Source organism: Vicugna pacos, chromosome 14, assembly GCF_048564905.1.
Source record: "Vicugna pacos chromosome 14, VicPac4, whole genome shotgun sequence".
Taxonomy (NCBI): domain Eukaryota; kingdom Metazoa; phylum Chordata; class Mammalia; order Artiodactyla; family Camelidae; genus Vicugna; species Vicugna pacos.
The window spans coordinates 13014926-13033356 of record NC_133000.1 but is presented as its reverse complement, the minus strand read 5'-3'; the positions used below and the strand labels follow the sequence as shown (position 1 = coordinate 13033356).

The window sequence follows — 18431 nt, the reverse complement described above, 5'->3', positions numbered from 1 at the left end:
AACTCCACCTTTCCAAAGGGAGGAGGGATTTTTGTCCTTATTTAGTCTGGATCAGAAGTGTCATGGCGTCGGTGCATGATGGGTACTTCTAATTTGCAAGGCTAATTTTATTGAAATGAGGGTATAATGAGCAAAAGATCATATTCGGACACTAGAAATTCCTGCTCTTTCTCACCTTTCTTTGTTCTTCTCCAGGCCACTAGTCATCCCAAAAGAGATGCTTCTTATACTCATCTGTTTATCACTCTTAAGTGGCCGCCCCAAATCCTAAGAGACTATCCAAATGCTGGAGTATGAGACTCTCCAAAAATGGGCCAAGAAAGGAGAGAAACCTCTTTTGGAGCCAGGAGAAGTCTGTACTCCTGAAAGTGTTCAGGAGGAAAGAAATGCCCAGAAACTTGATCCACTGTTTGTTTGTTTGTTTTTCTATAGGACTAAGATTTTCATTACAAATGTATAAAGCCTCCTTTACAGGGAGAAATTAAATGCCAGGTTTCAAATAACTGATTAGAATGTAATTTTTAGGGCAACTATATTATAAACTGCAGAGTAATTGTAGCTAATTTGCATTTTAAAATCTAGAAAGTCATATGGAATCTTATTATGTGCATTTTTAATCCTTTAGTTATGACCAAAGCCAGTTGGAAGAAGTAATTTGTGTTGAACCTCTTGAAGGGTGAGATATAAATATATATAGATAGAGTGGGGGGTGTGGTGGGTATTGAGATTTGTGAAATTTACCTTGGTGGTATCTGTGACATATCTTACTTTGCCTATTTTTAATCCTTTAGCCCTTCCCTGAATAATGTGACATCAGTATCCTCTGAAGGACTCTCCAGTGAACAGTGAGATACAAAGCATAAATACATATATGTACACACACACACAAATGCATACGGATACAGAGTGAGATTTGGGACGTTCACCCTAGGAGCACCCATGGGAATACAGAGTTCCTTTGATAGCATTTCTGAAGTCCTCTTGTGGTTAGATTCTATGTGTAATATTCTTTGTCTTTGGAACTGAAGTAGAAAAAGAGGCACAAGACAAAGAGGGGATTTCTTACTCCTGTCTTAACTCTCAGTTGCTAGCAGCCAAACTCTTAGGAAACTGTCCGATTGCCTGTGTCTGAGACGCTAATAGAGTGTGTCCGGGGAGGAGAATAACCTATTCAGAGCAAGGAGAATGATGGTAACTTGTAAGTAGTAAATAAATAGTAGCAGTGGACAGGGAGCAGAGGAGGCCTCAACGGAAGAGCATGGAGCTAAGAGACCTGGATCTGTCCCTCACCCTGCAGATTCAGCCACCAAGTGAGGCTAGTGCCTCAAATCCAAATGCACCATCATATGGAGGGAGCCCCTGACTCAGGCCTGCAGTTACTTGACCGTATCCCAGGGGCAGGAAAGACATCCTTTGTTTCTAAAGAGCACAGTCATGATGGAGGAATTGAGAATCAGGAAATTAGATTGCTCAAGAAAGATGGGAACCAGGAAGGGGGTGAGTAGAGCTCAGTGGTAGAGCGTGTGCTTAGCATGCACGAGGTCCTGGGTTTAATCCTCAGTTCCTCTATCAAAAAACAAAACAAAAGAAAAAAAACGGTACTTACAACTGAGGTTGATTTTGGAATAAATGCTACCCCAAAAGGCTGTGACATATTGGGTCAGGTTCAATAGTAAAGAATTGTACCTAAGTCTTGGGTCATTACATGTTTGACAGTATAAGACATTCATTGCAAATTCGTAAAGCCTCATTTCTTGGGAAAATAACCTTCCAGGTTTCAAATAATTGATTTACACATCAGTTTTTAAAGGGTCGCCTAGTTTATAATTTGAACCAAAGAATTCAATCTAGAAAATTATGTGGCGTCTGACTATGTTGCTTTTTAATCCTTTAGCACTGCCTTGCCTGAACGGACAACAGGAACAGCTGACAGAACCAGAACTGAAAGGTGAGACAGAAAGAGAGAGAGATGTAAACAAAAGCATGTACATAAATGCAGAGAGAGGCACATGAGAATGGGAATGAGAGAAACTGGGAGGGAGCCGAAGAGGGGAGGGAAAGATTAACTGAAATTGAGATCCGTAATTTGGGAGGTTCATTTTTCAAGAGTATCTGTCACGTAAGTGTCTTTGACATTGTTTCTAAATCTTTTTTACTTCACCATATGTAAGTATCTTTCTGTCTTTTTTGCATCTAGTTGGATAAAAGAGAAGCAGGTCATAAGAGAGATGCGTCTTAGTTTTTTATTTTTTATTTTTTTAAAAAGGTGAAGTGAGAAATTATTAGAGAATGGATAGTACACTCAGGGGAGAGCGCGCAGGCTCAAGGGAGCGGCCGCCCTGAGTTTCTTTGACAAGTTAGCTCCATAGGGTGTAAAAATGAATGGGCAGAATATTCATTGGGCAGGGAAGGCTTTGGGGTCGCATTCCCTGATTATCATCCCAACTCCACCTTTCCAAAGGGAGGAGGGATTTTTGTCCTTATTTAGTCTGGATCAGAAGTGTCATGGCATCGGTGCATGATGGGTACTTCTAATTTGCAAGGCTAATTTTATTGAAATGAGGGTATAATGAGCAAAAGATCATATTCGGACACTAGAAATTCCTGCTCTTTCTCACCTTTCTTTGTTCTTCTCCAGGCCACTAGTCATCCCAAAAGAGATGCTTCTTATACTCATCTGTTTATCACTCTTAAGTGGCCGCCCCAAATCCTAGAGACTATCCAAATGCTGGAGTGTGAGACTCTCCAAAAATGGGCCAAGAAAGGAGAGAAACCTCTTTTGGAGCCAGGAGAAGTCTGTACTCCTGAAAGTGTTCAGGAGTAAAGAAATGCCCAGAAACTTGATCCACTGTTTGTTTGTTTGTTTTTCTATAGGACTAAGATTTTCATTACAAATGTATAAAGCCTCCTTTACAGGGAGAAATTAAATGCCAGGTTTCAAATAACTGATTAGAATGTAATTTTTAGGGCAACTATATTATAAACTGCAGAGTAATTGTAGCTAATTTGCATTTTAAAGTCTAGAAAGACATATGGAATCTTATTATGTGCATTTTTAATCCTTTAGTTATGACCAAAGCCAGTTGGAAGAAGTAATTTGTGTTGAACCTCTTGAAGGGTGAGATATAAATATATATAGATAGAGTGGGGGGTGGGGTGGGTATTGAGATTTGTGAAATTTACCTTGGTGGTATCTGTGACATATCTTACTTTGCCTATTTTTAATCCTTTAGCCCTTCCCTGAATAATGTGACATCAGTATCCTCTGAAGGACTCTCCAGTGAACAGTGAGATACAAAGCATAAATACATATATGTACACACACACACAAATGCATACGGATACAGAGTGAGATTTGGGATGTTCACCCTAGGAGCACCCATGGGAATATGGAGTTCCTTTGATAGTATTTCTAAAGTTCTTCCTAAAGGACTAAATTTCTAAAGTATTTCTAAGGACAGAGTTTCTTTGATACTTTAAAGTCTTTTTTTCCCTCTCTTTTCCAGCCTCAGTATGTAACTTTCTTTCTCTTTTGGGTCTATTTGGGGTGGGTGGGTGGAGAACAGGTCATATAAGGGAGTGTTCTTACCCCTGGTCTATTAGTTTTCTTGTTTAGGATCAGCCAAAACCCTTATAAAGTCTCAGATTGCCTGTGAATAAGAGTCTACTAGACTAGGTGAGGAGAGAACAGAGTTGTATTTGGGGTGAAGAGAAGGTAGTAGTGGACAGAGAGCTAAGGAGCGCTCCGCAGAAAAAATGGATCTAATAGACCCTGGACGTGTCCCTCCCTCTCCTGAGCTCAGCCACCATGCGAGGCTGGTGCCCCAAACCCACCATCATGTCAGAAGGAGCCCCTCCCTTGTCCTGACCATGTCTGAAGGGCAGGGAAGATATCTATGATTCGTGAAGGATTAGTAGGTGGTGTAGGGGCCGGAGAAGGCAGAAAATTACAGGACAAACCAGATGAGTACCCACAAACCGAAGTTGAATTTGAAGTGAGTTGACTCACAAAATGGTATTACACTTGGACATTAGGTTCAGGAATGAAGAAATGTACATACATTTAAGTTTTTTCACAGGACTAAGATTTCATTGCAAATATGGAAAGTTCATTTCTAAAGAAAAATGAAATACCAGGCTTCAAAGAATGGATTAAAATGTTACTTTTAGGGCAACTGGATTATAAACTGCAGAGTAGTATTGCTCATTTGCATTCAAGAATCTAGAAAGACATATGGAGCCTTACTATGTGTATTTTTAATCCTTTGGCGGTGACTTAAGTGAATTGAAAGAAGTAGTCTGTGCAAAAGACTCTAATGAAAGGTGAGATATAAATATACAGAGGGAAGAAGGGGGAACACTGAGATTTGTGAGATCAAATTAGTTATGGAGTTCTTGTCTCAGACAGTTATTTGAAAACTATCCACAGAGGGGAAAAAAAAAAGATTCATAATACATGAAAAGTATGGTGGTGCAGGGACCCAGGTTCCAAATAACTGACATATAATTTTTTTTGAGTTCAACCAGTTTGTAAATTTTACAGAAAATGTATCCAATTTCAACCAAAAAAGTGAAGTCATTTGGTTCTGAGTAAATTTTTGATCTTTCACACTGACCTGAATAAATTATCAGAGGTCTTTGGCTCCTTTGATATATCTTACCTTTCAGGAATGGGGCCATCCAAGACTGCTGATACCATTTATTTGGGTCAGTAGTATCTATATATATTAATCTCTGTGTGTGTGTGTGTGGGTGTGTGTCTATAGAGAGAGAGGGTGAGAAAGACAGAGACAGAGATACAGGCAGAGACAGAAAGACATAAGGAAAAACAGCGAGAAAATATTTGTAAAATTCAGTCTTGGAAGTACCCATGGGAATAATAGTTTTCTGGACAATGAGTCTAAAATTCTTCCTATAAAGTTAGATCTTCCACAAATGAACTTAAATGTAACACAGAAACAGAGTCACAGTCATAGAAGACAAACTTGTGGTTGCCAGAGGGGAGGGGGGTGGGAAGGGACAGACTGGGAGTTCGAGACTGGTAGATACTGACAGGTGCATGTGGAATAGATAGAGAAGTTTATACTGTGTAGCATGGGGAAATATATACAAGATCTTGTGGTAGCTCACAGGAGAAAAGAATATGGGGATGAATATATGTATATATCATGTATGACTGGAAAATTGTGCTGTATGTCAGAAGTTGACACAGCATTGTAGACTGACTATAACTCAATAAAAAAAAAATCAGATCTTCCAGTGAGTTAAGCCATGTTTCCTATCCTTTAGATTCAGTGTTCTTTCTCTTCAAATAAGTTTTTCACATCACTTCCACGTAGCAAATCTCTAATGTTGTATTTTTGCATTTGCTGGCTGTTAAAGTGGAGTGGAACAGCTCTCCAGTTTGGATGATGATGTTGAGGAACAGCTCTCCAGTTTGGATGATGGTGATGTTGAGGAACAGCTCTCCAATTTGAATAATGGTGATGAAGACACTAAATTTCTCAATTTATGCTGGTAAGTCAGTTTGAAGTTGGGAGGGAGGGAGCTGTTGATGGATTTCTTATCTTTTCAAAGATGAAGCTTGTGTTGAGGCAAAAAGGAAAATGATGGGGAAGGTATCAAAATGTTTAGGAGGGAAGGTATACAGTAATAACTCTAATTAAATTTGCATGTAAGTACCATGCTTAGAAAAATATTTCCACGTGTTCACAAGTAAATGTTCTTCTAGTTTGAAATGTGAAAATATCCTTAGTAGATACGAATTTTATTAAGTTTCTTTAACAAAAGGACTGCAGAATGCTACTTGTGCTTCAGTTGCGTTTCTCATTTTTCTTGGATATATTCTGATTCCTAGTTTCGTTGATTTTTGTCTATGAGCAAATGGGACTGATAGGAAAAGCAGACATGTTTTGCCTATTAAAGACCTCTTCGTGTCCACTGGGATTTTATTAATTTTGACTTGTTTCTGAGTACTCTCACAAGAGTGCTTCTTATTTCATTGATCTGAAGGCATTTTTGCCTGACTCTGCTCTCTTTAATCTGAGTTTACCCTGTAATCAAGGAGTATAGCCTTGTGTGTTATGCATAGTTTTAGGGGAATATCCAAAGAATCATCCCAGTGCCTTAGTGCTTTGAGTATGGCCACATTCCTTCCTTCACCATCTGTGCAGAGAAAAGTATCCAATGGGAAAGATAGGACCTGCCCCCAATGCAGATCCTACCCCTGTTCAACATGGGCATTTACATACACTCTTTTTTAAACATTTCAGTTGTATGTTTATTTGGGGTTATTTTGGGAGATGCTGAAAGAGAGAAGAGAGGCTAAAGCTGCCCCAGGCTATGCCTTTGTACCCCAGACTCTGTAAGGCGTGATTCTGTAAGTTCACTTTGTCAAACAAGTTCTGATTTATTGTAGCATTTTTTTGCTACCCAGAGATCCAATAGTCCATCTGGGACCAGAAGGGGCTTGTATTAAGAGAACAGCAACCTCAAGAGCGGTTCACCTCTTGGCCAACCAGTCCCCCATCCACATCAGCCTCAGCTCCCTTAGCCTGGGCAGAGGTGGTGGTGCAGATGGAGAAGGGAGAAATTAGAGGGAATGGGGAGATTTTGTATCTCAGATTAGCCTACCAGCATTCATCAGTGGCCAGTTTTGGCAGGTGTCCCAGTTCTGTTCATCATCTATCCTCCTGCTCCAGTCTTGGACACAGTCTATGAGCATTGCTCTGGGATCAAATCCCACTGGAGGTGGAATTTAGGGCACATGTTGGAGGCTTCAACAGGACAAGAAATTGCTTCCCAGTGGCTACCTTATCCCCAGCCCTAGGGTGAAATGAAGCTTAACTGGAGGTACTATCAAACAGTCGCCCCCTCCTCCTAGTGGAAGGAACCCAGTCTCTAGGATGTTTCTCCTTTGAAATGTATCTTACTAAAATTCCTCACTTCCAAAGTGCACTTGCAACCCCAGATGTGAGTCTCATGAATGTTTAATTGTTGTCTTCATGGGGTGTCTTATTTCAAGAGATGAATATTACAGGACAGGAGTATCATTTACTCTCTACCCATCCCTGAAGTCCCTTATTCTACTGCTGTCAAACAGCTCTGGCCATGATTTGATGGCTGGAACACAGATCTCACCTCCCACTCCCTTCATCTCCATGCTGCGTTGCTTTAGTTGATGACCCCAGGTTTAATATTACCATAAAGTTGGGGCTGGGGCTTCACAAGTAAGGGAAATGTCACTAAAAATCCCAAGTTTAGTGTTTTATTCACATATATTTCAGCTAGGAAAGTTTTTTAAAAACTCATGAAGCCACAAGGTAAAAATATTAGTTATTAGTGAAAAGCATTTTGTTACGCAACTTCCAAAGACTTTAAAAATGATATTTATAAGGGCCTTTGTTTATTGGTTAAATTCATATTATATGTTAGGAAAAATCTGTGGTACACTTGAAAGCTCTGAAATTTTACTTTTACTTCTTTTCGCAGCGTCGTTATTAAAGGAATTGCGTACATGATTGTATCATCCTTCGCTTTCAGGTATGTGAGACTCTAGAAAAGGAGGTAATTAAGTATGTATTACAGTTAATATCAATATTTTTTAATGGCAGAGGATCTCGGAAGGGGAAAAAAAGAATTTCCATTGTCAGTATGTTGCTGAGTAGCCTTTGTGCTTTAGTTAATGCAACCCAATCTCTCTTGGAATTTTAATTTAAGCTGAATATTAAGAATTGCAAAGAAACGGCATTTACTTGAATCTATATTTTTAATATGTTTTTCTACCTGTAAAAGTAATGAAGCATGCATTTCAAAATTCTGTAATTGTAAGGAAAGTGTTTTAGTACCTTATTCATCTAGGATTACTCCTTAACTCTGGAAACATTCTGTTTAGCCTTCTTCTCTATGTGATTGTAAGATTTCATACTGAGTTACAGATTCCCACAATATACTTACTTCCTTTTAAATGGGTATTATTTTAATTTGCATTGCAATTGCAAAAAGTGCTTTGAAGATTAACCTATCTTCATAGATTGTACAAATAATAAAATCAATTTATGGAGAATGTGTTTAGAATATATAAGAGCAAGGCTTAGAAGGTACTTCTAGAAGGTACTCAATCATATGTATATATTTATGGAATTGAATTCTACTCATGTGTCCAGCACTGTGCCAGAAGCAAGCACTAATTTGTAATCGTGTACTTGTTGAAAATCTCACTGATAAGAAATCTTACTGGTCAAAGTGGTCTTTTAAGAGCTTATATTAGTCATGCTTTCACTTGGTCTTCATTACTAAATTCTTTTAAAATATCAAGATGAGTGTGGTGTGAGACATGGAAGCAACCTGAATGTCCATCAACAGATGAATGGATAAAGACGATGTATGTATGTATATGTGTGTGTGTGTGTATATACATATACACACACATACATATACACATATATAAACACACACACAATGAAATATTACTCAGCCATAAAAATAAATAAAGCCCTTTGCAGCAACATGGATGGACCTAGAGATTATCACAGTAAGTGAAGTAAGTTAGACAGAGAAAGACAAATATATGATAGCACTTACAGGTGGAATCTAAAAAAAAAGATGGATACAAATGAATTTATTTACAAACTGGAAATAGACTCACAGACATAGAAAACAAACTGTGGTTACCAAAGGGGAAAGGAGTAGGGGGAGGGATAAGTGAGGAGTTTGGCATTAACAGATACACACTACTATATATAAAACAGATAAATGACAAGGACCTATGTTACAAGGGAACTATATTCATTACCTTGTAATAACCTATAATGGAAAGGAATCTGAAAAAGAACATATATATGTATATGTATAACTGAATCACTTTGCTCTACACCTGAAAATATCACAACATTGTAAATCAACTATAATTCAATTGAAAAGATTAGTGAGTTTAATTTATTATGAGAAATTGGTAGAAGGCCCTTATAAAATTCTCAAATTTTAAGAAGAGTTTACAAGTGGAGACAGTGATTTTAATTCAGTTTGCCTGTTCTATCTTGGAGTATTAGTCTGATGTATCTATTATAAAAGGGCATGATAACATGAAGTGGTTTAATGGGAAAGTTATTTCCCTAACAACTGCATCTTTAGGTGAAAGTTGGGCAAGTTATTTTGAGACTCTAAGACAAAGCAGTTCTCTTTACTACTGAACAGTTTAATCTGAAATAATGACATTTTGGTATCAGGTCATTGGCCTATAGGTAGTCTAACTGTAGGGGTGAAAACCACTGTCTTTATTCTGTTTATTTGTTCGTTGTAGAGTAACTGGAATTTTGCTGGTCTTTGTGGATGTGTCCACCATCATTATGGACTTACTTCTCTCTAATAGCACAGTATATATTCCTGTGGAACACCGTTTTGTTTCTTTAGCTGCTGCTGCGTATTTTTCCTTGGATGTTTCCCTTCGAGTGCTTGTAGAAGGGTAAGTGATCTTTTTTTAAAAAAAAAACACACATAAAGCTATTTTGTACTGCTCTGGGAATTATCCCCAAGTCATTACCAGGCCAACCCAACCAAATATGTTCCAAGTTATCAAAATAATTCTCCTCGAAGGCATGGTCCCCAAGAGAAACAGCAATCTAAATCCCAATTTCTACTAGATCAGGCTTTAATATTATTGTTGCAACTGGCACTCTAGTTGCCAAACAGTGTGTTCTAGGTGGTTCCTTCAACAGGTGAATGCTAAAGCGTTTGCAAAAATGGGGCCAGGCAGCTAATGTGTCCATATGCATATTATTAAGAGGAACCTGTGTGTGAAGTATAAGTATTAAGACTTTTATTAATAAATGAGCTGAAATAAAAGCTGACAGTACTAGATAATAGATCACGAACAAGCCCCTACCACAGTTAAAAGAGAAATTTGTGTTAAGGTCTGCAGGAGAGCTGAGACATACTCCTCCTGCCAGGGAGGCTTGGTGCTGAGTCAGCAGCGGATTTTCTGGCTGTTGGCTTTCCGAGAAGGTGGGTGGAGGGAGCAAAGCCTTGTGCTGGACTGCTGTGAGTCAGGCACTAAATCCCCTAGGCTCACAGCAGCCAGAACACTTGAGAATGCGCTTGTCTCCTCTCTGGCTGAACCTCTATCCTCATGCCTCTGAGCTGAGGACAGTTGCCCACCCCCAGGTTACTTACAGCCTGAAAGGAGCTACCCCAGGATTGGAAGAAGCTTCCCTAGGGGCCCCAGTGCCCATGGCTGAAGGAGCCAGCGCTGGGGAGAAGGCGCAGGGGCTGGAAGTTCCACTTTCCACAGCCCACTGGGATTCCACTGTGGGTGCAAAGCCAGAGGATGAGTTTGCAGGGCAAAATAATGGACCTCTCTCCCTCTCACAAGCCCCTCTCGAGCACCCCTCACAGCCCCAGTTTCTCAAGGGCTGTGACATGTTCAGCTTCCATTGTCCCGTCTTTCTCTCCCACCTATGTGAAGGCAGTGCTTGTCTCTTGTTCCAGTGGTTTGGTTAAATCTCTTATTGGTTATATACTTAAATCTCCAAACTGATGCTTTTGTATTATATAAGTATAAAATAATCAGTATGAATATTTTTTCCCTTAGCCTAGTCTAGTAAACGCATTTTCAATCATTCATTGACGTAGAATTCTTAACGGGGTTGAGTCAAGTAATTTGTGCTCTTAAATATCCCTATCTATTATGTGGGGAAGCATAAACTTACTTTTCTTGCTGTTTTTTGTTGCAGGATCCTACCGTATTTTTCTGATGTATTTAACTTCTTAGACGCCGCCATTGTCTTGGTAACTCTGCTGCTTGAAGTTGTTTATAAAGCTTTTGGCTTTACGGCTCTTAAATATGTCCCCAAGTAAGAAACTTCGGATTCACTGCTCTTACAGTTTCTTCTTCTTCTTCTTCTTCTTTTTTATTCTGCATTTTCCATGCCTTTCTTTTTCTTTTCGTGTAATCTTTTAAACTCTGGATGTGCTAATTCTTTGCCAGACAAGCTGCTTGAAAATGAAATGTTTAGATCAATTTCTACATACCTGGAAACGAAAGGATGGTGGTGTTGAGGGACCAGTGAAGGGTGTACCATTAGCTGAATGAAGAAGACAGAGCACCCAAAGAAGAAATTGGGGACTTGCCTCTTGTCTTAACTTTAACTTCTCTGCATTTTGAAGTTCCCACTTGAGTTTCAACTGCAAACTTCTTATACATGAAATTCCTGGGTCTTTCCTACAACCGAGAGTATGTGGTTTGATTTGTGCCAGTATAGCTCTTTTGGCGGTAGTGGTGGTGGTGCGGAGTTAATTAGGTTTATTTATTTATTTTAATGGAGGTACTGGGGATTGAGCCCAGGAACTCATGCATGCTAGGCATGCGCTCTACCACTGAGCTACACTATCCTCCAAGAGTATTTGGTTTGAGTCTCTGCAAAATTTGAGTGACTCCAATGATGATTCTCTAAAAAAGAACAGATGGAACAGAAAACCAGGTGACACGGAGGGCATCACAGAGGGAGAATTCTGCAGTACCCTTGAAATGAAGAAAACTGAGGCAGAGTTAGAACTGTTAGGGACCAGGAAACAAAAATGTGTATGAGAGACTGATGGCCTTGTTCTTTTCCCTCTTCTTTCTGCTATGGCATGAGGAACAGAAGAGCAAGCGTGCTGTGGGATGTAGATGTTGGGCGGCTCTCTAGGCTTATTCATTAGTCAAATAGCTTGCTGCTCTCTGCACTCCAGCTTCTCAGGACTTTAATTCGGGTCTCAGCAAAACTTGACAGTGTTTGATAGGCTTTTGGAGTTAGAATAACGAGCCAGTATGGTCCTCAGACAGGCAGCCGCAGCATTGCTGAAGGCAAGAAGAAAAGCACCTCAGGGCCCACCCTAGACCTACTGAATCAGTATGCACACTCCAGTCAGAGAAGCACTGGTCCAAACCGTCAGTTCTCTGCCACTCAGTTTCTTCCTGATGGTAAGAGAGACACTTGGAAAGTACCTCAATCTCCTGCCTGCCTGTTGTGTGTTAACAGTTCTGGTGAGCCTCTATTACTCATGGGAATGACAAAGGTGAACAAGAACTCTGTTTTGATGGGGAAAAGATTGAAAAATTCTCCTCTTAAGTTGCAAAAGTTAAATCCACAAATTCTGAGAGTCTATCATTGAACTATTTCTTTAGTCCAGAGTTTTTCAACCTCTCCGCACTACTGATACTTTGGACGAGCTTTTAGTAAGGGAGCTGCCCTGTGCATTGGTGTGGGGCAGCATCCCTGGCCTCTACGCACTAGATGCTCGTAGCACCGCCTCACATACAGCTGTGATTCCCAAAAATGTCTCTGGACGCTGCCAAACATGCTCTGGGGTGGATGGATTAGGGGGTGGTGTGTGTGTGTGTGAAATTGCCCCTGGTTAAGAGCCACTGCTCTAGACTTAGAAACAGAGGATTTTGTCAACATGGACTAAAACAGAAACGGATCTTTTTCATTTATCGTTAGATTGACAGTTTTTACCCGACCTCTACGACTTTTCGTTCTGTTAAGAGCTGTTAATCTGGATCATCAAGAAAGACACCTTGAAGTGCTGACCAGAAGGATCGTAAGTGGACAAAAAATGTCAATGATGCAAAAAAATGTTTGTATTTTGGAAAATACTTGCAAGCATTGTAGATATCCATATATTCTTTTTTTTTTTTTTACAAATTAATGATGCTTTAAACTCTCAGGTTTCAGAAAACAAACGGCGATACGAAAAGGATGGATTTGACTTGGACCTCACTTATGTTACTGGTTTGTGAACTTTAACTGTTGATTTGCCTATATAAAGGTCACATTTTTCTTGTGTGTGAGTAATTATATGATTATTTTGTTCTTGTCCTGTCTAAGCCATATTCTTTCAAAACATTCTTTATCCTTGAAGACATACGCCACTCTGGTAGTGTGACATATTTGGGGTTTAACCCTGACAGTGGAAAATCTTAGTTGTCATCTAAAATCCAGCCTACTTGTTTATAGTACAGAAAGTTGGATGGATTTTCACCTGACTCCATTTGTTTGGCTTAGAATTTATTGAGTTCTAGTAGTTACCCTTGGTCCCAAGGATTTCAGAGAGACCTGTTCTTTAGAACCCCAGAGATAAGGTCATTGCTTTGTAGGTCTCAGGTTTCTGAGTCAGGAGCACTGGAAAGCACCCTGGGAATTCCCAGCATTGCTGGAGCCCAGAGTTCTCATTTTATTTTGGTGTTTAAATAAGAAATAAATTCCTACCACAGGGGGGCGCTTCAGGCTACCGTCAACACAAATCTGTTGCGTAAGGCTTGGAACCAAGTGAGTCTTCAACACTATGTTGAGTTTAATGGTCATAATATTGGATACTTCAACATGTTATGTTGATTATCCTGAGGGTTAGTTAGCTTTTTTGTTGTCCTTCTCAATCCTGACAGTTCTTTCTATGAAGAAGGAGTCTGATTACATGTAAACTGAGTTCTCATATATTGTTTCACATCTATAACCTATAACATTCATAATAGTGACTGTTTTGACTTCCAGAACGTATTATTGCCATGTCATTCCCATCTTCTGGAAGGCAGTCTTTCTATAGGAATCCCATTAAGGTAAGGGGATTTATCCAACAAATTCTCATATTTCTCAGTAAACAGACTGTGGAGTCATAAGATAATATTGGCCCAAAGATTGTAGTATTCTCCTAAAAACTTACTCTTTCAGGTAAAAAATTATCATGGGTTGATATCAACTAGCTTTTGCTGTGTTACAAACCACTTCAAAACTTAAATGATTTATATTTGCAATTGTTTACTTAGCTCATGATAATGTGGTTTGTGAATTTGAGTCGGGCTTAACTGGGTGGTTCTGCTGATCAGCGACTGGCTTTCAGCAAAGCCAACTCATGCATCTGTGGGCAGCTCCTGGACGTCTGAAGGTTGGCTAGTCTAAAACAGCATGACTGGATGTCTCCATGCGATGTCTCATTCTCCCAGGTGGCTAGCTTGGGCTTGTTCATGTAAGGCAGTGGCAAGGACCCCACGAGCAGCAAGCAAAAGAATGCAGAGCCCCTAAATGCCCAGGCTCAAAACTAGGATAATGTGGCTTCTGCCTCATTCTATCAGACAAGGAAACAACAAATGCAGTCTAGATTAAAAAAGTAGAAAATGGATTTCATCTCTGGCAGACAGGAATTGCAGCAAATTATGGCCATTTTTTGTGGTCTATCCTAGGGGAGAAGGATGAGAATTCTTTAACTAAAATGTGTATTCTTAGGTTTAGAGCCTAAATTACGGTGGAAGCATACTGCTTTAGATTCTGTAGGTTAAAGTTCAAACATTAAACAATGTTTACTATGAAATTCCAGTTTAAAGTCATTGTTTAAGAAGTTTATGTGTGTGTGGGTGTGTATACAGTAGTGCACCTTCAGTCATTTTGCTCAGGTACGTCATTAAAGTAATATATTAATTTTTCCAGTACAGTTGTGTTTCATACTATTTTTGACATTCCAATACTCTAGAATATGTTAGAAAGAAACATAAAATATTCACAATTGTTCAGAAAAGCAAGCAAAATGAACCTGCCCAGTTCTTCTGAAATGGTCATGTTGGCTTCATCAGCATATTAATTCTACAAAATAGTAAGCAAATGTTTGAATACAGTTTCCAAGATAAAACACATTTTCTCATAAATAATAAAATTTTTTCTCAAACACCACAAAAGTATACAAAAGAATTTTAGTTTTGAACAGATCTCTCAGAATGTGTTTAACCTGATATTTCAACAGAATTAACATTTCCATGGTTTCACAAGGATCAGATTTTTAATTAGAGGAAAAAAACAACTGCCTTGAAAGATGTGAACTCAGTCATTAGTAATAGAAATAGTATCCCACTGTATTTACATCTTATAAAAACAGAAAAAGATAACATTTCCCCCAGAATAATGTGTATATAATTATATATAATATGTATTATATATACTGTCCTATATATCATATATTAGATGATATATAGTATATATAATTATACAATATTTATTAGAATAATATTTCCTCTTAAAAATAAATTGAAATATATATTATGTGTTATATAGTATATAGTTGTATAACAAAATTACATATAAATCATATAAATATATATTACTCTTTATAAATGTATATTGCATAATTGTATACAACGTAATTATTTCTTTTTTTGGTAATTATTTCTATATAATGTTATATAATATATATTATCTTACCTAGGTTGTATTATATAACATATATATATATATAAACACATATATATTACATATAAATATATATTATTCTAGGGGAGCAAATTTTGTATTTTTCTGTTTTTGCGAGAGATGAACATATGTAATTTATATACTATAAATAATATATGACTACCATGAAACCCTTTAATTCACATGGTAAATTTTGAAACTATGACCAAAATTTGAAAACTGCCAGAGCTGTCAGAAAAAGACAAGACAAAATCTTTCTTGCATCTGTGTAAACTAAAGGTGATATTCTCCAAAAGAATTAAGAATTGTAATTATTACCTTTCACTTTAAAAACTACTTGATTACGTAAAAATTTCATGTGGTGTAAATCAGAACTGAATGTGAAATACTGCACGTTCAGTGTTTCTAACAGCCTTTCCATCAGTTCAGCGGTGACTGCTGCGGCTTCCTTGTCAGTGTCTGTGGATGATTCTGAGAGAACCTCTCCATCCCGACTGGTATTGGTTCCTCCTGATTCTTCTGTTTCATGACAGTCAAGATCCTGCTAGCAGGGCCTTTCACCATCTTCAGGAGATTCCTCCATTTGATTTTTCCTCAGAAGTCTCTTCATTCATGGTTAAGGGACCATCAGATTCTTTTTCTTGATTGTTTTTTTTCTGGAATCACTTCTGATAGATGCTGTTAAAGATTCTCTTCCTCTCCATTCTCTTCTGTACAGTACAGCCTGATACAACTACCTTCTTTGTCTTTATTCTTAGATGGAGACGGTTCTTCTGTTTCTTCTTGCATAACTGAAGATATTTCACTAGAAGTTGTTTGGCCATCTCTCTGACTTCACTTTCTTTGTCAAACTTGAGATTTTTAACCTCCTACCCCTCAGCTTCTAGAGCATCTAATTTAGATGTTTATTTTTTATACAGCTCACTGAGAAACCTTCTGATCGAGATGTCAGAGAGTCACTGTGATTTTTGTCCTCATCATGGTTTAAGTTTGTAAGGACTCTTTGCTGACTGTGATCTCAGGAAAACCATTTCTTTCTCTCTTTGTTTTTTCCCCTCTCCTCTCTCCCCCTTTTCCTTCCATCCTTCATTCTCTCTCTCTTAACTATATAAGTTTCGGGTGCTCAGCACTATGATTCAACATCTGTATACAATACAAAGTGATCACCACTGTAAGTCTAGTTATCTTCCATCACCATACAGTTGACCCTCTTTACCCATTTCACCCACACTTCAAATCCCTTTCCCTCTGGTAACCACTAATCTGTTCTCTTTATCTTCCAGTTTGGTCTTGTTTTCTTTTGTTTGCTTTTTTTTTTCAGATTCCACATATGAGTGAAATCATACAGTGTTTGTCTTTCTCTGCGTAACAGCTTCACCTAGCATATTTTCAGGGTCCATCCATGTTGTTGCAAATGGCAGGATTTCATTCCTTTATGGTTGAGTAGTATTCCATTGTGTGTGTGTGTGTGTGTATCACATCTTCTTTCTTCATCTGACAGTGCACATTTAGGTTGTTTCCATATCTTGGCTACTGTTAATAATGCTACAATCAATATAGGGGTGTGTGTATCTTTTGGAATTAGTGTTTTTGTGTGTGTTCTTTGGCTATATACCCAGAAGTGGAGTAGCTGGGTCATATGCTAGTCCTATTCATAATTTTGGGAGAGAATCTCCATTCTGTTTTCCATAGTGGCTGCTCTAATTTACAGTCCTACAAACAGTGTTTGAGTGTTCCCTTTCCTCCACATCCTTTCCAACACTTGTTATTTCTTGTCTAGCAGGTATGAGGTAACGTTGTGGGTTTGACTTACATTTCTCTAGTAGTTAGTGATGTTGAACATCTTTTCATGTGCCAGCTGGCCATCTGTAAGTAATAGTAAATCTTCAGAACTTGTGTATAAATCCTCCAAATTTGTACTTATTTTACTTTTTACCTTTTAAAACAATGTGTTATTAGATTTTTCTGTACAAGGATTTGGATTTCAAGATTCAGAATGAATATGTTATCTTGCTATCTATTTTTCATTTTCATTTTTAAATGATATTTTAATATTCATTTTGGACTAAAATATATGTGGTAAAGTTGTTGTATTTTATAATTATATGTGGTAAAATGCACAAAAGAGTATAGCTTGAGATTTGGCAAATTTATATACCCATGTTACACTGTAGTCAAAATGTTGACTATTTCCAGCATCTTAGGAAGTTGACTGGTGCTCCAGCCAATCCTCCTGTCGAGCAGAAGGGAGCACTGTTTTAATCTCTACACTATGGGCTAGCTTTGTCAATTCTTGAAACAGATACAAATGAACACAAGGCATCTGCTTCTTGTATCTGGCTAATTTTGCTCAATTATTATTTGCAGAGTCATCTGTATTTTTGTGTATATCAGTAGTTTGTTCCTTTTATTGCTGGCATATATTTTATCGTATGTGTATATCACAACTTGCTTATTTCTCCTATTGATGGACCTTGTCTTGTTTCTAACATTTTGCCCTTAAGAATAAAGCACCAAGGTGTGGGAAGAGGTGCAAAATAGGTGAAGGGGATGACGAATTGGGAGCATTAATGGACCCATTCTATCTTATTCCAAGGCAGGGAAATGTTTTTCTGCATGCAAAAAAATTACAGGCAATAACCAATACATACTCAGAGATCTGGGCAGTTATATAAAATCCATTTATAAATGTTTATTTTAAAAAGGACTTGAAAATGAGGATCTGAACCATATCTTGCCCAGGTGAGACTATTTATAAGATATCACAATTTTACCACTCCCTTGGCCAATTTTGAAAAAATTTCCGAACCACTAGTTCATGTGGAAACTACATTATCTCTTCCACAGTGAAAACAGTTATGGAGTAATTCGACCAGGGTTTATCGGATGGATTATAGCACCTCAGGGCAGCCATCTCAAAATTGCCAGACTCCATCTTTATGAACAAAGCACCCCTCAATTACCAATATTGCTTTTCAGTAGGTTGAGCTGATAACTATGAGTTAACTCTAAGTTGTCTAAAGGAAGCCAGTTTTCTTTTGTAGATTTGGTGGTGATAAATACCAATCTGACAACAATTCATATTAGCTGGGGTGTTTTCTTAAAAAGGCCCAAACTTCATTTAGAACGTGAACCCGAGCAAAGACATCACTCTTGGCTCCTGATGGTCTCTGGACCATCTAGACTGAGTGGTTTCTATCGGTTATTATGCTCTTATCT

The 18431-nt window shown here is 38.2% G+C and overlaps 1 protein-coding gene and 1 pseudogene across 2 annotated transcripts in view; one reads left to right on the top strand and one right to left on the bottom strand.

Annotated features, from left to right (window-relative positions):
* Positions 1 to 18431, top strand: part of LOC102532295 (phosphatidylinositol 3,4,5-trisphosphate 3-phosphatase TPTE2-like) — a 98193-nt gene that overhangs the window by 61618 nt on the left and 18144 nt on the right. For both annotated transcript variants that reach the window (XM_072976165.1, XM_072976166.1), the window contains exons 12-23: positions 626 to 676; positions 792 to 845; positions 1895 to 1948; positions 3068 to 3118; positions 3234 to 3287; positions 5383 to 5517; positions 7492 to 7542; positions 9302 to 9463; positions 10731 to 10850; positions 12480 to 12579; positions 12707 to 12770; positions 13530 to 13594. In XM_072976165.1, coding sequence (XP_072832266.1) covers positions 626 to 676; positions 792 to 845; positions 1895 to 1948; positions 3068 to 3118; positions 3234 to 3287; positions 5383 to 5517; positions 7492 to 7542; positions 9302 to 9463; positions 10731 to 10850; positions 12480 to 12579; positions 12707 to 12770; positions 13530 to 13594 — 961 coding nt within the window. The remainder of the gene's footprint in view (positions 1 to 625; positions 677 to 791; positions 846 to 1894; positions 1949 to 3067; positions 3119 to 3233; positions 3288 to 5382; positions 5518 to 7491; positions 7543 to 9301; positions 9464 to 10730; positions 10851 to 12479; positions 12580 to 12706; positions 12771 to 13529; positions 13595 to 18431) is intronic.
* Positions 15511 to 16736, bottom strand: LOC140685583 (serine/threonine-protein phosphatase 4 regulatory subunit 2 pseudogene; annotated as a pseudogene).